Source organism: Indicator indicator, chromosome 8 (genome assembly GCF_027791375.1).
Source record: "Indicator indicator isolate 239-I01 chromosome 8, UM_Iind_1.1, whole genome shotgun sequence".
NCBI classification, from domain to species: Eukaryota; Metazoa; Chordata; class Aves; order Piciformes; family Indicatoridae; genus Indicator; species Indicator indicator.
In genome coordinates, this window is record NC_072017.1 from 31,929,951 (window position 1) to 31,952,928 (window position 22,978).

General features: G+C 46.7%; 1 protein-coding gene across 1 annotated transcript in view; it reads left to right on the forward strand.

The window, feature by feature from the left end:
- Positions 1–7,510, forward strand: part of BMPR1B (bone morphogenetic protein receptor type 1B) — a 47,251-nt gene extending 39,741 nt beyond the window's left edge. The window contains exons 9-10 of the mRNA XM_054383239.1: positions 2,340–2,470; positions 7,385–7,510. Coding sequence (XP_054239214.1) covers positions 2,340–2,470; positions 7,385–7,510 — 257 coding nt within the window. The remainder of the gene's footprint in view (positions 1–2,339; positions 2,471–7,384) is intronic.
- The last annotated feature ends 15,468 nt before the right edge of the window (positions 7,511–22,978 follow it).

Genomic DNA, 22,978 nt, shown 5'->3' on the forward strand with positions numbered 1-22,978 from the left:
TGGAAAGGAGAGTTGGAAAGTTGAAATGGAGAGTTGGAAAGTTGAAATGGAAAGGAGAGTTGGGAAGTTGAAATGGAAAGGGGAGTTGGAAAGTTGAAATGGAAAGGAGAGTTGGGAAGTTGAAATGGAAAGGGGAGTTGGAAAGTTGTAAAGTGGAAAGGAGAGTTGGAAAATTGAAATGGAGCACTGGGAAGTTGAAATGGAGCGTTGGAAAGTTGAAATGGAAAGGAGAGTTGGAAAGTTGAAAGGGAAAGGGGAGTTGGAAAGTTGAAATGGAAAGGAGAGTTGGGAAGTTGAAATGGAAAGGAGAGTTGGAAAGTTGAAATGGAAAGGAGAGTTGGGAAGTTGAAATGGAAAGGAGAGTTGGAAAGTTGAAATGGAGAGTTGGAAAGTTGAAATGGAAAGGGTAGTTGGAAAGTTGAAAGGGAAAGGAGAGATGGAAAGTTGAAATGGAAAGGGGAGTTGGAAAGTTGAAAGGGAAAGGCTATTCACAACTACATACAACAGTACAAAGCATATAAAATGCACACAAATCCATGGTCTGGCCTTAACACAGAACCCCATTAAGCCAAAGCTTCCCACAAAGCTCCCTTTAAACCAGGCCAACAAACCCAAGCTTCATTCCCCACCCCCTACCAAGCCCCTCTCCCCTCCATTCTGAACCACTGTGACACAGCCCAACTTCAACTTGGCAGCATTGCCAGTGCCAAACTCCAGTTCTCACTCCCCCCCAAGGAGATAACAGCCTGCATGTCCTCCTGGGAGAAGAGAGGGAGGGAAAAGGAAGGAAAAGTGCTTCTGCAGCTGGTTTTATAAGGATGCAGGACTTATGGGTATGAAATACATCTTCAAGTCCACCTCATGGCCCCTCTGGAGGGCTGTAACTTTGTGGTTCTTAAAGGCACCTAGCCTCTAAACTACCACACAGGCATTCAAGCGTGGGGACAGCAAGATAAGTAATGCCAGACCAGTAAAGCCAGACCTGGGGCATAGATCCAGCCTTGTACACAGAGGCTGTGTGTGCTTTCCGTGTGTACAGAAATGCCAGGTGTTACTACCTCTGTTTTGCCACTGAGGAAAGGTAAAAGCAGAAATGTGGATCAATTCCTGGGCAGCAGTTAGATGCCAGATTGGTGGCAAGTAAGAGTAGAGCTTTATGAGTCTTTAAAGCTTGCAGGGTTGTGCTGAATGCTGGCTCGCTGCTAACCCTAGAGGAGGTGAATTTTGCTGCTGAGTAGCCTGAGCCCTGCCTGTACAAACTGCCAAATGATTTTGCAGTGATGCAGATTAAAAATCTGTGCTACTATTGCTATTGCTGCTGTGCACAAAGGGTGGTACCTTGCCATGTTCTACAAAGGCATGGTACTGCCCTTCAATGCACACTGGTTAGGAGGAGACCTAATTCAAGGTTAGTATGAACCAGCAGTGAACATGAGCCAGCAGTGCCTGAATGTGAGCCAGCAGTGTGCCCAGGTGGCCAAGAAGGCCAATGGCATCCTGGCCTGCATCAGGAAGAGTGTGGCCAGCAGGAGCAGGGAAGTCATTCTGCCCTGTGCTCAGCACTGCTTAGACCACACCTTGAGTGCTGTGTCCAGTTCTGGGCTCCTCAATTTATAAGAAGGACATTGAGAGACATTGAGACTTCCAGCTCAGCTGGAAGCAAATGAAGCTGTATTTACAAGCAAAGCTACAAACTACAATGAAATGCAGTGAATATGTACAAAATATACAATGTTTACAGGTATTTACAATTGATAAACAGCACAAGAACCCCCCTGGAGAAACCAGGGGAGCTAAGAGCTTCCCCTTCCCTGCTCCCTACCCCAGCCCCTGTACATGATAGAGGAGAGAGAGAGCAGAGAGGTATTTTGTTGGATACTCAGCCACAACAAAGAACACAGCCAAGGTCAGCAAAGCCAGGAGAAGCACCAGGAAGGGAAAAGAGGGAAAGTTGGTTTGCCTTACTAGCTGATGTTTGTTAGCCCATCCAAAGGGCTTGGAGCTTATCATTCTTTTTCTTTTCACATCCAGTGGTGATTTATTTACATTCCACTACTTTCTGGTTAAGATCTGTGGAGAATTTTCCAGGCACAGCCTGAAACAACCACAGCAGTGGTGGAAACCATCTCATCTGGCAAGCAGCCACGCTTTCAGATGAAGACTCCTGGCCAGTCTTTGCATGGCAGTGGTGGATTGGAACTTGACTGGAGCCAACGTCTAGATGGGGGGAAGTCCATCTAGTTGTTAAGCAGCGTGGTCAAGCTGTTACAGAATGAGAGGAGAAAAGTGTAGTGGAAGGTGTCTCCATCAAGTGACAGGCAACTGATTGTTTCTTTCAGGAATAGTTGAGGAGTACCAGCTTCCATACCACGACCTGGTGCCCAGTGACCCCTCCTATGAGGACATGCGGGAGATTGTGTGCATCAAGAGACTGCGACCTTCGTTTCCCAACAGATGGAGCAGTGATGAGGTACTGTCCTTCTTCACATGCTGCCTCTCTTTTCACTCAGAGTGAGGGAGGGAATGAGGTTGAGGCAATTCTGTGTCAGTTGGAGCGAGGGGAAGCTTTGCCATTGGTGCTGGCACCAGGCACAGTGGTAGCAGGAAGGAGCACAGCCCTCTCACATATCCCCACTGGAAGTGTACAGAGCATCAGGAGTCATAACCTACAATATGGGGGTCCTACTGGGTGGGAGGTTGACCATGAGCCAGCAATGTGCTCTGGTGGCCAAGAAGGCCAATGGCATCCTGGGGTGGATTAGAAGGGCTGTGGTGAGTAGGTGGGGAGAGGTTCTCCTCCCTCTGCCCTGGTGAGGCTGCACCTGGAATTTTGTGTCCAGTTCTTGGCCCCTCAGTTCAAGAAGGACCTCAGGGAACTGCTTGAGAGAGTCTAGCACAGAGCCACAAAAATGATGGAGGGAGTGGAACATCTTCCTTATGAGGAGAGCCTGAGGGAGCTGAGGGCTCTGGAGCTTGCAGAGGAGGAGCCTGAGAGGTGACCTCATTGCTGTTGATAAAGATGTGCAGGGGGAGTGCCCAGAGGCTGGAGCCAAGCTCTGCTGGGTGATGCCCAATGCCAGCACAAGGGGCAGTGATGGAAGTTGAGGCACAGGAAAGTTCCATGGAAACAGGAGGAAGAATTATTTCCCTGTGAGGGTGACAGAAGACTGGAAGAGGCTGCCCAGGGGGATTGTGGAGTCTCCTTCTCTGGAGATACTCAAAATCCACCTGGCTGTGTTCCTGTGTGATCTGCTCTAGGTGCTCCTGCTCTGACAGGGGGGTTGGACTGGATGAGTTTTTTGAGGTCCTTTCCAACCCCTAACACTCTGTGATTCTGTGATATTTGTGGGGAGGTTCCTCATGTGCTGTCTGCCAGATGCCACAGCAGTAGAGGGCTGTTCTTAGACCTTCTTAATCTCTTGCTTTCCTCATGCACTTATTCTGCTTTCTGCTCCCAGCATTAAATCAGTGGCTAGCCAACAATTCTGAAAGAGAAGTGCTTGGTTGTGTGTAAGTGCAGTGGCAGTGTACTTGGTGCACTGGCAGCTGCTCTGGCCTGTGGGCTGTAATTCTAAAGTTTTCCTTTATGTGTGTGTTTTAAAGAAGGAAATATCTCCTATTGCTTTGAACTTCAACAAGCACAGAGCTTTTCTGTGATCACAGGTGTGCAGGCTTGGATTTTGCCATGGTTTTACACTAACATCAGGGCAGGATGTTAGGTTCCACTATGACAGTACTGAGATGCAGTTGTGCAGATCACTCTAGCAGGGCTTCACCCAAAAGCACTGATCCTTCACTGGTTTAGTTCTTCTCATGTTAGTAATGAGGGGTTACAGGTGTGGGCTTTCAGAAAAGACGGAGGATCCAGAAACTGTTTCCCCAAACAAAGAAGCAAGGAGGTAAGGCTGTGTAACAAAGCAAAGTTCTGCTTGTGGGATCAGAGATGAATAGTTCACAGGATCACACAGGATCAAAGGGGTTGGAAGGGATCTCCAGAGATCGCTGAGTCCAACCCCTCTGCCAGAGCAGGACCAGAGAATCTAGCACAGGTCACACAGAAATGGGTTTTGAAAGTCTCCAGAGAAGGAGACTCCACAACCTCTCTGGGCAGCCTGTTCCAGTGCTCTGGGACCCTCACAGTGAAGAAGTTCCTCCTCATGTTGAGGTGGAACCTCCTGTGCTGGAGTTTATATCCAGTTGAGTTATTATAGGCAAACCTGATGCTTGTTCTCAAGGTGCTGTGGAGGAGGGATCATGAATCATATTGACCAGTACAGTTTAATGCTGTTAAAGTCTTCTACAGTCACAGAAGGCAGCTGCCATTTGGGAACAGCAGTGTGTAGATAAATAATCTGCAGGTAGGTGGAAGCTTGAGGTGGCACAAGAGGTTGGCAATTCAGGAATGTGAAGGAAAAATACCTGTGATGGTCAAGGACTTGTACAACAGCCAGCATGGGAAGATCTGACCCAGAGTCACCTTCCTCATCCTCTGCTGAGCCAAATGCTCCTGAACCTGCAGACTGGGAATGAAAATGCTGCAGGAAGTGCAGTGAGCATTGATCCAAGGGCAGGGCTTTTATGTGGTGTGTCTTTGGTCTGCCAGCACATGTGTTGAGGGTAGCTGTTCTTAATTAGTTGGTGAGCATCAGTGGCAGTCCCACTTCAAGGAGCTGTAGAAGCAAACTTCTTAGTGTATGAGCTCCCCATGCATCACCAAAATGCATTTATAAAACCCCACTTTAATTGGAAATGTGTTAGGCTGGTCTGGGTGCTGCTTGGGGGGGGTATGCTTAGTGCCTTTCAGGGTCTGCACTGCTTCATAAAAATGGAGAGCAAGTTGGATGAACTGGAAAAACCTCTTTTGCTATTGTAAGAAGCAAATCTTCAGGTAGTGTAAATCCATAGACTCTGAGGTCCTCACCCAGCTGCAGTGGCTTGTGCTATGCTTTGTGTTTGGAAGAAGGTGCTAGGTGCAGAGTAGGGATGGATGCTCCTTTTCCAGGATGGCTGAGATGCTGTCAGCAGGAGAGTTGTGGCTGGGAGCCAGAGGAGGGTCTGGCTCTGTTTTGGAAGTTAGGACAGGTCAGAGCTGAGCCAGGTGCTCACAGGTGACTTTCTGGCAGGAGTGGCTGGACAGGAGCCATGGGCTGGACAGGAGCCATGTACACTGCACTGTGTCCTGGGGGCTGATCCTGGGCTGGGGAAATGGATTCCATTGGATTTGTACAACAAAGGGCCTGCTGTAGAGAGCCAGGCTTCTGTGGGTCAGGCTGTGTGGGTTTGGGGAGGGGAAATTGGAGCAAAACTAGAAATGGGTAGATTCAGATTGGATGTTAGGAAGAATCATAGAATTCACAGGGCTGGAAGAGACCTCAAGGATCATCTAATTCCAACCCCCCTGCCATGGGCAGGGACACCTCACACTACAGCAGGTTGCTCACAGCCACATCCAGCCTGGCCTTAGAACCTCCAGGGATGAGGCTTCCACCACCTCCCTGGGCAACCTCTGCCAGTGTCTCACCACCCTCATAGGGAAGAACTTCTTCCTAACATCCCATCTGAAGGGGGCCTACAAGAAAGCTGGGGAGGGACTTTTTAGGGTGTAAGGTAGTAATAGGACTGGGGGGAATGGATGCAAGCTAGAGGAGGGGAGATTTAGATTAGACATTAGGAAGAAATTCTTCCCCATGTGGGTGGTGAGACACTGGAACAGGTTGCCCAGGGAGGTGGTGGAAGCCTCATCCCTGGAGGTTTTCAAAGCCAGGCTGGATGTGACTTTGGGCAACTTGGTCTAATGGAAAGTGTCCCTGCCCATGGCAGGGGGATTGGAACTGGCTGATCCTTGAGGACCCTTCCAACTCTGACAATTCTGTGATTCTAAATAAGGGAAGTGCTTTTGTGGAGCACACGGCCAAGACGATACTCCTCAGAACTTACAAGAATATTTGCCATGACTGGAATGTACAGAAAGCAAAAGCTGCTGAAAAGCAATAGTGGCCAGGATCTTCTCTTGTTGCAACCCCCCTGATTCAGGGGCCTTTGGGTGATGAAAGTATGAACCCCATTGCTGCTCTAGCAATGGACTTCCAGAAACGCAGATTGCAGAGAATCTCAGAAGTCCTCTCAGAAGTCCTTTATTACTGTGTGGTAGAATCCCTTAGAGTGTCCTTAACAAAGTAGCTAACTGAAGTCTTGAGCATATCCCTAGCAGCCCTAGCCAGAAGTAGCTAACTAACAGAAGCAGAAGTCCCTAGCAAAGCCCTAACCTCCCCCCAAGCTGTTCTATTGCTCAGAGCTGCTGTTTGAATTCTCTTTCTTATCAATCACTTAACCAACAAACCCCAAGCACATAATATAAGCTAAAATGCATTCTTCCAGTGAGAGGAGCCAGCATGTCAAGGAGGTGGCTTCTGCAGTGTGTTCCAGTCAAAGGGTGCCAACATGTCAGTCTGTTGTTCTTGGCACACGTGGAAGGTTATTGTTTTGCTCTTCACAGTGTGCAGCTGGTCAGCTGGAAAGTATTTCTCAATCCCATGCACTCTCCACACATCCAGCAGCTGCCCTCAGAACAGTGGCTGCAACATTCTCTTTCTTTTTTTGACTGCCCTTAGAGAAGACCTTTTCCCTTTGGGTTTTTGTGGCAGTTTTAGGCTGGTGCCTAGGAAAATTTTCCACAGGCTGAGTAGAAAGTGGTAGAATGTAAATCAACTATCATTGGATGCAAAAAGGGAAAATAATGATAAAGTCTAAATAATCCTATTGGTCTGGTAAGTGACATAAAGTTAGTTGTGTAAACTAACTCTTGCTCTTTTCAGCTTCTTGACTCTGGCTGGTACTAGCTGGTGGCTTTTGCTTGGCTGTTGCTGACCTTGGCTGTGTTCTTGTTGTGGCTAAGTAAGCCTGTGGCAGTTTTAGGCTGGTGCCTAGAAAATTTTCCACAGATTGAGTAGAAAAGTTGTAGAAGGTAAATAAATTACCATTGGATGTAAAGGGGAAAAAATGATAAGGTCTATATAATCCTATTGGTCTGATAACTAACAGAAAGTTACCTTGTATAAGGTTGGGGAAGGGAGCAGGGAGGGGGAAGCTATTAGTAACCCCCTGGTTTTGTCCAGGGGGGTTCTTGTGTTGTTTGTAAATTGTAAATAGATGTAAACATTGCATATTTTGTTCATACTCATTGCATTCCATACTTCTAGATTTTTAGTCTGCTTGTAAATAGAGCTTTCCAGCTGAGCTGGTCTGGCAGTTTTATTTTGGGGGAGGAGGGGGTGGGTGTAATCTCAACCCACCACAGTTTGTTTTGTTTTGTTTTTTTTTTTTGTCAAACTGCTGCCAGAGTGCATTGACCCAGATGGGGACTTTTCCTCATTTCTCTCCACAGTGCCTAAGGCAGATGGGGAAGCTGATGATGGAGTGCTGGGCTCACAACCCTGCCTCCCGCCTGACAGCTCTGCGGGTCAAGAAGACGCTTGCCAAGATGTCAGAGTCGCAGGACATTAAGCTCTGACTCCTTCCAGAGGCAGCTCTCCTGCAGGCCTAGGGAAATGGACTTGGTTGGTGCAGGCAGAAGCCCTGGAGAGGTATCAGAGGTCTTTGTTAACAAGTAGCTTGAGTGCAGTTATGCTGAAGAGCAGCTTGAAGTTTGTTTGACAGCTTTTGAGGAGACTTCTGTTTTGCAGAACCCCAGCTCAGCTGTGACATGCAGGATGGGGAGAGGCTCCTCTGCTCTTGTTTACACAGGGGGGAAAATACAGTTTCAGTAACTGGTTTAAGATTATGCATGTTGCTTTCCATGAAAGCCACTTATTATTTTATTATTATTATTGTTATTATTATTATTATTATTTTGAATGTTTGAAAAAAAAAAAAAAGGAAAGGAAAAAAAAAGATATTGCTTTAAATTTTATGGACAAAAATAATAAAAAGTTTTTGTTAAAAGTTTCAAAAGATGTATATTGTTACATTAAAACAAAACAAAACACAACAAAATAATGGAGGAAACTGTGCTGGATCTGCAAGCAAAGTGACTTGTTCATTTAGAAAGAGATTATTGCATCCAAGCAGTTAAAGACCAGGAGAATGGGAATGTACAGCTCAGAGGAATCGTAGAATGGTCCAGGCTGAGAGGGACCTCCAATGGTCATCCAGTCCAACCCCCTGCAGTCAGCAGGGACATCCCCAACTAGATCAGGTTGCCCAGGGCCTCATCCAGCCTCACCTTGAATATCTCCAGGGAAGGAGCCTCAACCACCTCCCTGGGTAATCTGTTCCAGTGGAAACTGTGTTAAAGCCACCTGCCTGGGGAGATGATTTTCCATAGCCCTGTGTGTGCAGGTGTCTCTCACAGCACAGGGATGGAGCCTGGCCACATCCCTGCCATCCTTAGCACAGGGCAGTTGGGTTCCCCATGGCTGGCTTGTCCCAGGGCAGGTCCTGCTTTGTTGAAGTTAATTGAGAACTGAGTGACTCCAAGGTTGAGTGTGGCTTGTTTGAAGCAGCTCTTCACCTTTCCAGGAAACCTGATGGGTATGATACCAGGATGACAAACCATTGTTTGTCCCCCTTTTCTTGGCTGTTTGGTCTCTTTTTCTCTCCCCCCATCACTGCAAAATAAAGTATTCCTTCTGTGAGTGGATTTGGACCTGCTGGTGAGTTTGGAACTGCTGTGACCTACATACACAACCACAAGAGGAAGCTGCTTGGGAGAAAAAAAAAAAATACCTTGCTGTTTCATCTGGGGAAAAGTGAAGTAGCCATCTGCAACCATAGCTGGGGAAAAAAAAAAAAAGTGAAAAACCTGAAAAAGAAAAAAGCAACACATTTTTTTTGGGTGGTAATCATTTTTCTGTAAGGTTAAGAAGGTGTGGTGCCTCCTGGCTGCAGTAGGAAGGACTTGGTTGGGTGGTGAGAGCTGAGCACGGTGTTTAGCAGTGGTCAGGTGCCTGCAGTGCTTCTCTGGCTGTAGTGAGAGGCACCACAAAGCAAACAATTTGGCTCAGACTTCATCTGCCTTCTTATTTCAAGTGGCCTTCCAGCAGCCTCTGTGCTTCTGGAAGCCACCAAGCTGGGACTTGTGGTTCCCAGCAAGGGGAGCTTTTAGGGGAGAAGAGCAATGGGAAATATATTTAACATCTTTTCCCCATTCCTCCTTCCTGGGGCTGCAGCAGTTGCTGTGATGTTAACAGAAGAAGAAATGAGAGGTGAAGTACTCCCTGTGAAGCCTTTCTTTTGCAAAGGTCTCTCTTCATCAGATCATCAAAGCTGAGCTGCATGGCAGTCCCTGGTTTCCCCTTCTTTCCCCTTCTTCTATTTTAAATTTCTCTTCTTTTCCCTGCCTGTGTCCTGTCTCACTGGCTGGCATCCAGTTTCATTTTGAAGTAAGTCCTTACAAATGCTGCTTTGATTATGCTAAGCCTGGTTTAGAACAGGAATAATTGCCATGCTGGGTTTTACCTCAGCATTTCTGTAATGCTACTTTTCTTTTTCCCTCTCTTCTCTTTTTGGACAAAACTGATTTAGTTGTAGTGGGCTAGGTATATAATTGGGGTTTAGCTTCACAGCTGCCTGAAGGTATTTCTAGTTGGGAGGGTGGGGGTGGGGGGGTGGGAATCACCATTTGGTACTTTCAAGCTAACAGAGAAAAAAAAACAATCGCAGCTTCAAGACCTCTGTACCCATAGGTGTTAAAAAGTTTGGATTTTTTTGCTAATTAGCTTTTGCTGCAGTGCAGCTTCCCTACCTGCACCCCAAAATCCTGAGCAAGACAAAAGGAAGATCTCTGAGAGTCAGTAGTATGCTGAACCCTGGCCCCAGGAGGGGCAATGCCACTCTCCCATGGCCTTTAAAAGCTGCATGCTTGCGTGACTGGGCGTGGAGTTTGCTCCTCTCCTTGGCTGCCTTGGCTGGAAGGTGTGGGACCCAAAATGAGGAGGACAGCCCAGCCTCTTGTCATTATTTGTTTTTGGTTTGTGAATGGAGCCATGGGGCCTCTACTCCTACTCATTTTGCCTTTATGCCCTTTCATAAAAACCAGCACAGCCTCGAGGAGCTGCTGGGGTTTCTTCACGCTGATGAAGCTGATCCCAGCTCTGAGCCTGCTCCCTCTGGCTCGTGCAGCAGGGGTGCCTCTTCCCAGCTGTAGTTAGGTGCATCTCTGCTTTCCTCAAATAGGGTGGGTTTGGGGGTTTTTTGTTTGTTTTAATTATCATGGCTCTCCCCAGAGCTCTTTGGAGAGGGCATTGCTAGCTGGTGGCTGTGACCCACGTAGAATCATAGAATCAGTCAGGGTTGGAGGGTACCCCAAGGATCATCCAGTTCCAACCCCCCTGCCATGGGCAGGGACACCTCACACTAGAGCTGGCTGGCCAGAGCCTCGTCCAGCCTGGATGGGGCCTCAACTACGTCCCTGGGCAATCCATTCCAGGCTCTCACCACTCTCATATCATCTCAGATCACCTCTGGCATCTGCCAGCAGCATGGGGCTGGTTTTCTGAACGAGTCTTAACTCCTTTTTTTTTTTTCAGTCCAAGAGAATGGGCTCTAAGATACTGGTGGGTAAGTAACAGAAAGTGAGTATGTGAAGTGTTGCAAGTTGATGTGGTTTTATGTATGTATATAAAGACAGAAAAAGAAAGAAAGAAAGAGCAAGAAAAGGAAAGAAAGAGCAAGAGAAGGAAAGAAAGAGAAAGAGAAGGAAAGAAAGAAGGAAAGAAAAAGAGAAAGGAAGAGAAAGAAAAAGAAGGAAAGAGAAAAAAGGAAGGAAGAAGGAAAGAAAAGGAAAGAAAGAGAAGGAAAAAAGGAAAAAGAAAGAAGGAAAGAAAGAGAAGGATAAAAGAAGGAAAGAAAGAAGGAAAGAAAGAAAAAAAAGAGAAAGAAATGAAAAAGAAAAGAGAAAGAAAATGAAAAGAGAAAAAGAAAAGAAAGAAGAAAGAAAAAAGAGAAAGAGAAAGAGAAGGAAAGAAAAGAGAAGGAAAGAAAAGAGAAGGAAAGAAAGAAAGAAGGAAAGAAAGAAAGCGAGAGAAAAAGAAAAGAAAAATGAAAAAGAAAAAAAAAAGAAAAAGAAAATGAAAATGAAAGAAAAAAGAAAAGAAAAAGAAATGAAAAAAGAGGAAAATGAAAAGAGAAAAAGAAAAGAAAGAAGAAAGAAAAAAGAGAAAGAGAAAAAGAAGGAAAGAAAGAAGGAAAGAAAGAAAGTGAGAGAAAAAGAAAAGAAAGAAAATGAAAAAGAAAGAAAAAAATGAAAAAGAAAAAAGAAAAGAAATGAAAAAGAAATGAAAAAGAAAAGAGAAAGAAAATGAAAAGAGAAAAAGAAAAAGAAGAAAGAAAAAAGAGAAAGATAAAAAGAAGGAAAGAAAAAAGAAGGAAAGGAAGAGAAGGAAAGAAAAAGTGAGAGAAAAAGAAAAGAAAAATGAAAAAGAAAAAAGAAAAAATGAAAAAGAAAAAAGAAAAGAAAGAGAAAGAAAAGAAAGAAAGAAAAAAAGAAAAAGAAGGAAAGGAGGGAGGAAGGAAGGGAGGGAGGAAGGAAGGGAGGGAGGGAGAAAGGAAGGGAGGAAGGGAGGAAGGAAAAGGAAAGGAAGGAAGGAAAAGGAAAGGAAGGAAGGAAGGAAAGGAAGGAAGGAAGAAAGGAAGGAAGAAAGGGAGGAAGGGAGGAAGGGAGGAAGGGAGGAAGGAAAAGGAAAGGAAGGAAGGAAAAGGAAAGGAAGGAAGGAAGGAAAGGAAGGAAGGAAGAAAGGAAGGAAAGGAAGGAAGAAAAGGAAGGAAAGGAAGGAAGGAAAGGAAGGAAGTAAGGAAAGAAGGAAGGAAAGGAAGGATAGGAAGGAAGGAAAGGAAGGAAGGATAGGAAGGAAGGAAAGGAAGGAAGGAAAGGAAGGATAGGAGGGAAGGATAGGAGGGAAGGAAAGGAAGGAAGGAAAGGAAGGAAGGAAAGGAAGGAAAGGAAGGAAGGAAGGAAGGAAGGAAGGAAGGAAGGAAGGAAGGAAGGAAGGATAGGAAGGAAAGGAAAAGTTTAGTTGGGAATCTGGAATATCTCCAGCATGTGGATGAAGCAAATGAAGAAGCACTAAATAAACCATAATATTTATTGATGAAAAATGCAGAAGTGACAAATCACAAGAGGGGTGCTGTGGAGGGGAAAAAAAATCACCAAATGTCTGTGTGTAGAGGAGGAGACAACTCTGAGAAGACAAAGGCTCTGAAGTTGCATTGCAAGTGCCTGCCTCTTTTCTTCCCACGAATAAAGGGACAGATTTTGCCCTCAGATCTCCTCCCCACTGTAACTGCTGCTATTGTCAAGGCCAGAGAACAACCCGAGGCAGGTGTGGAGGTCCTTTGCCCTCTGACATTTGAGTTGCCAGCAGCATAGGTGACTTTTCTGCCAGGCTTCCATGGCCTTCTGCTATTCCAGGTTTTCCATTTGGGTTTGTATTATTTTTGCCACTCACGGCCTTTTGCCATCACTTCCAGATTTGACATTTGGTTTTGTTCATATTTGCTATGCATTGCCTTTTGTCATCACTTCCAGACTTTACATTTGGTTTTGGTTTTGTTTGGGTTTTTTTTTTTTTTGTTTTGTTTTGTTTTGTTTTTTTTGCCAGTCATGGCCTTTTGCTATCACTTCCAGATTTCACATTTGGGTCTTCTGGGGTTTTATTTTTGCCAGTCATGGCCTTTTGCTATCAATTCCAGATTTTCCATTTTGGTTTTTGTTTGTTTTTTTTGTTTGTTTGCCAGTCCTGGCCTTTTGCTGTCACTTCCAGACTTCACATTTGAGTTTGTTTTAATTTTTTTGCCAGTCATGGCCTTTTGCTGTCACTTCCAGATTTTGGTAGTTGATTGATGAGGGTTTGGAATTCCATGGTGAAGGTAACCATGGCTTTAAGTACCTGCAGGTCTGGATATGTAGTTTCCCAATGTAAATTCACTGAAGGAAGTTTAGTTTAGTGACTTGCTGGCATAGATAAGATGGCATGGGTAGGTGAGAGAAGAAGGGGGGAAAAAAGAACCCACAGCAAAAAGGAAGAGAGACCATCTAGTACCTGCTGTCCTTTCTCTAGCACAAAGTTATTTCTGTTCAAGAAAAGGTTGACAGTGTAAAGACTAAGAAACTAATTTTTGTTCTTTTTTGAGAACCAGTGCCTTATTCAACCTGTAAATACTGTAATTAGAAAGCCTGGGGAACAAAAAGTGTGCTCTGTTGTATTTGTTCAGATTGTATATGGTTGTCTTAACGTTCCCCATCCCCACCCTTCTCCCCCCCCAAAATAAAATTGTTTCCATCATCCTGCGAGATTGCTTTTTACTTCTATTTACTTTTCATCTACTTGAAAAGCAGCACCTTGGGGTTTCATTCCCCTGGCTGGATTATTTTGCTTGTGCCTCACTTCATTTATTTATTTTCTGGTAAGCTTTGCTGGGGTTGGTTGTTTTTTTTTTTTCCTCTCTGAGCAAACAAACAGTAAGATGTTGCTTTATATTTCCAGTGGCACAAAAAAAGTAGCAACCCTTTCACAACTGCCCAGAGAGGTTGTGGAGTCTCCTTCTCTGGAGACTTTCCAGACCCATCTGGATGTGTTCCTGTGTGACCTGTGCTGGATTCTATGGTCCTGCTCTGGCAGGGGGGGTGGACATACAGGCTGGTAAGATGTTAGGGGTTGGAAGGCACCTCTGAAGATCATCAAGTCTGCTCTTCTCTAATTTGAAGCCATTGTCCCTCGTCCTGTCACTGCAGGCTCTTGCAAACAGTCTCTCTCCATCCTTCTTACAGCCCCAAACTGGGGCTACGAGTACTGCCAGGCTGCTCTTAGGTCTCCCTGGAGCCTCCTTTTCTCCAGGCTGAACACCCCCAGCTCCCTCAGCCTGACCTCATAGCAGAGCTGCTCCAACCCCCTGAGCATTTTTGTGTCCTTCCTCTGGACCCTCTCCATCAGCTCCATGTCCTTCCTACATTGAGGGCTCCAGAGCTGCACACAGCACTGCAGGTGAGGTCTCAGCAGAGCAGAGCAAAGTGGCAGAATCACCTCTCTGGCTCTGCTGGCAATGCTGCTTTGGATGCAGCCCAGGCTGGGATTTGCCTTTTGTGCTGCAAGCTCACACTGCCTGCTCAGACCCAACCCGTGGAGGTGTCAGAAACCAAAGGAAACTTGAATTTGGCAATGCCCGTAGGGTAGGAATTGTAAGACAGAGAGAAAAGAGCTTGTCTCCTGTGGAAAGCAAAGTATACAAAGAAGAAGGCACCAGGAAAGCCACCAGCAGTGACTGTGTCCAAAGCAGGCATCTTGATTTTGCAGAAACCAGCCCTGCCTGCTGCTCAGCATTCCCTAGCTGTGTGACCAGATGGTGGCCAAAGTTACTGTTGAAGAAGTTATGCCTCCTGTCCCTTGGGATACAGATTCTCCCTTCACTTCATAACTGCAGGCTCTCTTCATATGTAATCTAGCTCTTCCTGTTATAGAGAAGATAATCATAAAACAGGAGAAAAATGATGAGTTCTCCTCTGGCTTTGGGATGGAGTAAGGCTGTCACTGAGACCTGGCTGTAGCTCTGTGCCATGCTCCATGTGCCTGATCACTGCCCAGTGCTGCACTGCAGATGCCAGGTCTTGGCTCAGTAGCCTGCGAGTCCCCAGGAGCTGCAAGGGACAGCTGCAGGAGCTGCTACTGAGAGCTGCCCATGCCCACCCTCCTGCAAAGAATTACCACCTGTGAAGTGGGAATACAGCACAGGAGCCAGGGGCAGAGTGCCCACATCTTGGTTTTAGCAGAGAAGCCAGGGAAGCTCCTGAGCCACTTACAAACTTCCTTGGGAAGCAGTAAAGAAGCTGTCAGTGTCCAGTACTCAGGGAGAACAGCCCTGGGGCTGGCCTCTGTGGTGGTAAGGGCTGAGTGCTCCCTGGCACAGCATGGTAGGAGAGCCTGAGGGGCAGCAGGCAACCCTGAATCCCCCAGGATGGGCTGGGATGGTGCTGCCCAAGCATCAGACAGGTCCCCATATGGCCTCCCCCACAGGCAGGATGAGCTCCTCAGCCTGGGGCTGGCTGTAAGAGATGGCTGCTTCCCCACCTGCTCAACTGGGAGAAGTGGCTGTGCAGCTGTGCTGGGGAATTGCCTCTTGCATCCCAGACATTTAATATTGAGCACTAAAGGTCTGAAAAGGCCACTGAAAAACAACCACCACCTCTGACAGTGGGGAGTGGGTGCTTGTGAATTTTATCCACCTGGCTACATGGGGCGTAAGGTAGCACTGCTGGACAAAACCACCTGGCTCCAAGTGGCCTTCAGTTTGCCCTCCCAGGCATCTGCAACAAGCCCAGTGGGCTGCTCCCTCTCTCTAACAAAACAGGCTGAAGGCACAGACTGAGCTTGGCAGCTGAGGAGGTGATTTCTTGCCTGCTGCCTTTCTCCACTTTTGACTGAGGATACCAAACAAAAAAAAAAAAAAACACAAACAACAACAAACAACTCAGGAAAACAGTCTGGGGTAAATCCTCTTGTAGAATCATAGTAGCATAGAATCGAGAATGGTCTGGGCTGGAAGGGACCTCCTAAGCTCATCCAGTCCAACCTCCCTGCAGTCAGCAGGGACATCCCCAACTAGATCAGGGTGCCCAGAGCCTTGTTGAGCCTCACCTTGAATATCTCCAGGGGAGGAGCCTCAACCACCTCCCTGGGCAACCTGTTCCAGTGTTCCACCACCCTCATAAGAAAGAACTTGTTCCTATCCAATCTGAATCTGCTCTGCTCTAGTTTGTAGGTGCCAGGGTGAGGCATGAGGATTTATGAGTGCAATGAAACAGCCCTGCAGGAGCACACGGATGTCATGAGGGAAGCTACACCACAAGCAGGTCCTGTGTGAAGAAACATTTCTTTGGAACACAGGCTGTTAGGGGTTGGAAGGGACATCTGGAGATCACCGAGTCCAACCCCCCCCTGCCAGAGCAGGACCAGAGAATCCAGCACAGGTCACACAGGAACACATCCAGACAGGGCTGGAAAGTCTCCAGAGAAGGAGACTCCACAACCTCTCTGGGCAGCCTGCTCCAGTGCTCTGGGACCCTCACAGTGAAGAAGTTCCTCCTCACCTTGAGATGGAACCTCCTGTGCTGGAGTTTATATCCATTGCCCCTTGTCCTACCATAGGGTGTAATTGAGCAGAGCCTGTACCTTCCCTCTTGACCCCCAGCTCTCAGATATTTATAAACATTTATTAAATCCCCTCTCAGTCTTCTCCTCTCCACACTAACCAGCCCCAGGGCTCTCAGCCTCTCCTCACCAGGCAGTGCTCCAGTCCCTTCAGCATCCTTGGAGCCCTCCCTTGGACTCTCTCGAGTAGATTCCTGTCCCTCTTGAACTGGAGAGCAGACAGTTTCATTTTTTTTTCCAAATAAACTAAGCACAATCCTCCTCTCCCAAGCTTCCAGGCACTAAACAGTTGAACACAAGATCATGGTGTCTTTTTTTTTTTTTTCCAGTTGCTTATAAATATAATTTATTACCTGTTTAAAAATTCTTTCTTACACTTTGTACATGTCAGGCTGACAGAATAAATGCAGGCATTTACAAACAGAGAGAAGGAGGAAAATAAAGGGGGGGGGGGAAGGGGATTTGGGGGTTTGGGGTTTAAGAGGCACACTCATAACTAGTAAACCACACCTCCACTGTACAGCAATACAAAGAATGCAATGGCTAGCACTTCTCTGGTACTCAGTCAGTCTTTAGAAAAGGAATTGCATAGAAGATACAGCAACAGGGAAACCAAAACCAAAACAGTTCTCCAGAGCTGAACAGTAAAGAAAAATCCCATGAATGCTGGTAGAGCAGAGCCATGGGAAGGAAGGGGAGGGGAGGGGAGGGAGAAACGTGGTGCATCCTGCCTCCCCACCTCAGCCCAGCTCACACAGATGTTTCCTTACTGACAGGCCCTGCTCCTGGGCTCTGGGAAGGTACCACCTTAACTTAACAAGGCAGAACATGTGTTAGCAGAAGAGCCTAGCACACAGATGGGCCCCAGCTGTGACGCCCTCCCTTCCGTCCCAGCTGTGTGCCGCACCCAGCAGGTCAGCGGCTCATGGCTCACGGGGTGGGAGGGGAGTTGTGTTTTTGCAAGGTGCCTTGCAAGATCCCTGGGAGAAGAGTGCTTTGCTCCTCCTGCTTCCTTGTTTTGTTTAGTTTCCAGACTGACTTTGCTTTTTCCTTCTATCATTTAAGCTCCCCAATTTATTGGGAAGCTGTAGCAAGAGCCAGCTGGCAGCGGCCAGAGAAGCTCTCAGGCCCATGCAAACTTTTCTTATCTAAGAGCTACTCTCCCACCTGCAAGCTGCAAGCCAGCAGCTGGAGACCAGAGTGCCAGAACTGGAGGACCCACCTCACTGCTGCAGCAGGGCTCGGCCTGATGATTGCATCCCACTTCTTGACAGGCATCCATAAGTTACTTGCATGCCGTGGCCTGGGATGCTCTGGGAGAAAGGGCAGGCCCAGGATGCAGCACACACAGCAATTAAACCTTCATAAGCAGTTGAGGAGACTGAACCTGAGCTACAAAACACATTTTACCAGCACCACAGCAAATGGGAGCCAGAGGTCTGTGGGAACTCTGGGTTATCACTGCTTTTTTGTACAGGCAGAGCCTATTAAAGGATTTTTCAGATAAAGGGATTTTTCAGATTTCAGGGAGCAGGTGTCAAGCTTAAAGGACAAGTAAATAGACTAAATGCTCCTATTTCAGGCAAGGAGCTTGACCTACCCACCTTGAAGGATCATTTCTGTGGCCTTGGTTCAAGTCCAGCTCAGGTCCCTTGCCAGTTTTTACTCTGTTGGCTCTCAATGTACTGCCTATTTGACCTTGCAGCGGTGGTACAGCACCAAATTTTGACCTTCACCTTCCCAAGCAAAAGTTGTTCAGAAGAGAACAGCCACAATTAACATCAGAGCTAAAGGCCCCCAGCAGCAGGTGTCATTTTTTTTTCCTCTGTCAGTATGTATGAAACCCACACACCACACCCTCTGCATTTCTGCTAAGCTCCTGCTTCAGAGGATGGCTGAGTTACAAGCTTCAGCATTTAGACTGCTGCAGTGCAGCTCAAGGTTTCACACACAAGGTAGGAATGGATTGTGGTGGTGACCATGAAGTCGATGACCTCGTTGGAGTCCCGGTGGGAGAGGGCCAAAGGTTTGGTTTCAGAAATAAACCACTCTCACCTTTGCACTAAGCAAGCTAGCCTGCAAACAATTAGTTATCTCATGGCCAGATGAGAGCCAGAGTAACACCTGAACAGCCTTCTCAGTGAAATAGTTTACAAAATGCCCTGGACACAAGGGGTTTGTTGTTAAAAAAAAACACCAAAAAAACACAACCATAAACCAAATGGCAAAAACCCAACATCAATATAGTCTGGTTTAAAATCATCCTCAGAGCTGTGGCAACTACTTGGCTAGAGCATCTAAGACCCACCCAACCCCCCGACCCCTTTCTTCATAATCCCACCCCACCCCCCCCAATAAGAAGAAAAAAAAGCAAAAAGCAACCCATTGTAGATAGCAATACAAGACATAAGGAGGCTGCCCACACTGATGGGCTTAGGGCGTTGTAAATACATTTATTCTGCATGTAAGCACCAGAAATAGCAAGAAACCCAAGGAACAGACATGTTTGCTCTGTGGCATCCCAGGCTCCAACATGTCTCATGAGTGTCTGCATTTCTGCCAGCGTCAGGAGAAGGCAAGAAAAAGAGGTTTGGGCTCCCATATTGTGGCAGTTTTAGGCTGATAATGCCTAGGAAATTTTCCACAGATTGAGTAGGAAAGGGGTAGAATGCAAAATAAATTAGCATTGGATGTAAAAGGGAAAATAATGGTAAGGTCTAAATAATCCTCTTGGTCTGCTAACTAACATAAAGTTAGTTGATTCATCTAACTCTTGCTTTTTTTTGGTCTTCTTTGCTCTAGCAGATACCAGCTGGTAGCTTTTGCTTGGCTGTTGCTGGCCTTGGCTGCATTTCTGTGTTGTGGCTAAGTACTAACAAGATACTCTCTGCTTTTCTCCTCTTTTTCTTCCTCTTTTTCTTTTTTTTTTTTCCCCTTCCTTGTCCAGGGGGAGGAGGGGGAAGCTATTAGCAGACCCCACCCCCCACCCCGGTTTTGTCCAGGGTGGGGGTTCTTGTGTTTATAAATTGTAATTATATGTCAATATTGTATATTTTGTACATATTAGTTGCATTTCATATTTCTAGATTGTAGTTTTGCTTGTAAGTAGAGCTTCATTTGCTTCCACTGAGCTAGGCTGGCAAGCTTTATTTTGGGGGAGGGGGTGTGTGGGGGGGTTAATTTCAACCCACCACACATGGAAGCAAACCCTGACTTACCTCACTGCCTCCTAACTTCTGCTCAGCTTTTGCACTGGTTTGTGAGATCAGCTGCAAGCAGAACATTTGGGGGGGAAAACAAAATAAAAACAACACCCCAAGCAAAGCCCCAGACTTAGCCTACACACTGACAGCCACCTTGAGAAGAACACAAAAAGAAATGAACTAAAGAAAAAACCAAACCCTAAACAAACTCAGTGAAAAGGGACTGCCTCTGATGGTGTTTAACTAGGAAAGTAAAGTTGTTGGTGTTTTTTCCCCCCTTGAAGTCAGTAGATAGTTTATATATATATTTAATATAATATGTAATATATATTATTTATAGCTCTAGCAATCATCATGTAATGAAGTGAGATGATGTGGGGAGCAGCAAAACTGCTGCAGCACAGAGCCAAAGGTGACGACTAAAAGGATAAACATTTTCAAAAGCAGTAATACCTGGAGGATAAGAAGCCTGCAGCCTTTTTTTTCTTTCTTTTTCTCTTTTTTTTTTTTAATTTTATTTTTCCAAAGCAGATGTGCTTACCTGACATAAAACGCAACAGTAACTTTTAAAAGTCGGTTCTGCCTGCCGAACTTATTTGCCGTTTGCTGCCCCACAGGGAAGCCTATTGCCGAGCGATTGTCGCAGGTTGCAGGCACGGCCGAGCCCCACCAGGTGGCGCTGTGCCCACGCGAGCCAAGCCGAAGGGAGCGCCGCTGGCTTTTCGCCCACCGAAATTGAATCCTTGCTGCCCACCCTCTCTCCTTGGGGCAGCAGATTAGGAATCCCTCTGCCCAGCCTCATGCCCTGTCGCTGCTGGACCCCCAGACAAAACGAAAAAAGGAAAAAAAAAACCCAGTAAAATAAAAAAAAAGGCAAACGAAATGCAGTGGGCGTGCCAGGTGAGGCGGGAGCTGCCGCTGGCAGCAGTTGTGAAGCATGAGCGTGGAGCTGCTGGGTCGAGGTGTGGCTCTGTGGAAGAAATTTCCACTTCCCTGACAGTTCCTGCTTCCCCCTGCCCTGTCACGACTGATTCAGATGCAGCAGGAGCGTGAAGAAACCATCCAGCCCATGACTGCAGCTGGTGAGGGAAAGTTTTTGAGCAGATGGGCTGGAAGAAAATCAGATTCCACTCCCAGCAACAGTGATGGCACTGCCTTAACCAGCAAGAACGCTCTTGACCTCCACCCCTCTCTGTGGATGCTCCTCAGAGAGCTGACAAAAGCGACACAGGTAGCTATGAGACGTTCTCTGGGAAGCCCCCAGTGAGAGGGGTGCATGTGCTGCACACCTAGAACAGCTGAGAGCAAGGAGTAGCAGCTGGGGCAACCTAACAAAGACCAAGCTGAAGAGGGAAGGAGCCAGAGGACACTTCATCTCTGCACCTGCCCTAGAAGCTACACAGGAAGGACATGCAGGAAGGATGCAAAATCACCAACCAAATGCAGCTGGTATACACCTAACGATGGTACAGAAGAAAATAAAACTGAGATGTGTCATTTAAGAGCCACTTTGGAGCTCTAAGGTGAGTTAAAAATGGAAGGAAAGGGCAGAGCTGGCAGTCCCTATCGAAGCCTCCTGAAGCTGAAAGCAAGATTTCTGTTATCACTGCAGTGGGTGACATCAGATGGCCAAGGTGAAAAAGAAGATAAGGTTGGGTGTTGAAAGGATGTCCTTAGCATCTCCACGTTAAGACAAGGTGGGGCTTACATAGGCAAAATGCAGACCGATGTAGAAAGTTAGAATCTCTGGCCTCTGGTTGAAATGCTGCTTTCCATACTGCCTGATTACCTCTTGCAGGGAAGGAGAGAAGCAGTACAAATCCTGCTGGTGTCTGGGAGCTGAGAAATTCAAAACAAACAAACAAAAGTCCCAAGCCTATATGGGAAAATGGGGTAAAGGTCAGATGAAATTTTGCTTTCATTTTTGCCCAGTGACATTTTCAAAGCTACCTTTAAAAGCACAATCTGGAAAGCCCTGGGGAAAAACAAACCTGAAAACACAACAGAAAAGAAGGCAGTGCAGGGCTCAGAAAGCACATGGAGAAGGAATATGTGTGTGGGTACATGCAGGCGTGTGGGCACAGCAGCCAGGGCCTGGCTGGCTGGAAACCTGGAGTGGAAGGGCCGGGGAAGAAAGCTTCTTTTGCAGCAGAAGCAGAGGACAGAGAAGCTTGGCAGTAGAACTGCTGTGATTCTATGCACTGTCATGTAGCAAAGAGTCAGACTTTTCACTAAGCATCAAAAAACAAAATGATTGCAATGTCATCTGACAGAAGCAGGATGCGTTTCTTTTGCCAAGTTCCCATTTCACCTGTAATGGCCAAGAGGGAAGTAGCTGAGAAGGACAAATGTCCCACTGCTCAGCCAGCAAGGATCTGCACCATCTGCACCAGTGGCAGTGGAGGGAGCTCAGCAAAGGCAGGAAGCTGCAGCACACAGGATTGTGACTTCACTGTTCCATCGCCCTACACCGGCCCACACCGCCCCACACCACAGATCCTTCCTGGGCTGCAGCAAGCCTCAGGTATCAGTGGAGATCTGCTGATCTCACCCAGAAATGACAGAAACACAGAAATGACCCACCCAAAAATCACCCCCACAAAAAAATCACCCACCAGAGAACTCCCAGTAGCCTAACCACTGCCAGTGATGGGTTTCAGTATGAGTGAGTGCCTGCAGCTCCATGGGAAGCTAGTGGGAACCATTGGCTCCCACACCAAAGCAAAGCAAAGCGAGGCATAGGGAGGCCCACTGGGTGCACAGCTCAGGGGGTTAATGTCAGTGCCTCCACATGCTTGCTTCTGGTCTCCATGTATTTGAACTGGGAGGCTGTCACTGGTTCACAGCCACCTCAGGACAGGATGGCAAACTGGAGGCACTAAGGTGGTGCAACACATCCAGGGAGGGGGGATCCTTTAGAGGTGCAGAGCACTGACTTCAGCAAAGCATCACTAGTTTATTCCACCTTTGCATCTGGAACAGGTTGCCCAGGGAGGTGGTGGAAGCCTCATCCCTGAGGGGTTTTATAACCAGGCTGGATGTGGCTGTGAGCAACCTGCTGTAGTGTGAGGTGTTCCTGCCCATGGCAGGGGGCTTGGAACTGGCTGATCCTTGAGGTCCCTTCCAACCCTGACAATTCTATGATTCTGTGAAGCACAGCAACCCTAACGTGAGGTGAGCAACCCAGGTGGGCTAGCAGAGGGCTTTGGAGGAAGAGTACAATGGCTGGAGAAGGGAAAGACAGCATCTAGAGGGACACATCTCTGAAGACCTTCAGGAAAGGGACAACAGGTTCCATCAAAACAGGCATGATTCATTCTGCTGCTGACACAATTAGAAATAAAGTAGCATCCTCATCATCATCATCCTTGCACTAGATAGTAAATAATTAGTAAATAATTATCATAGCAACTTCTTTTCAATTGTTTCCTGTATCTCTTTTCAATTGTTTTCTGTATCTCTTCTCAATTGTTTCCTGTATCTCTTTTCAATTGTTTCCTGTATCTATCTCTTTTTAATTGTTTTCTGCATCTCTCTTGTTTTTTTCTCCTCTCCCCTAACCACTCTGAATTGCATTTCCAGCTCCCTCATCTCTCCTGGAGGTGGAAAAGGCATTACTAGACTGTGAGTTGAGAA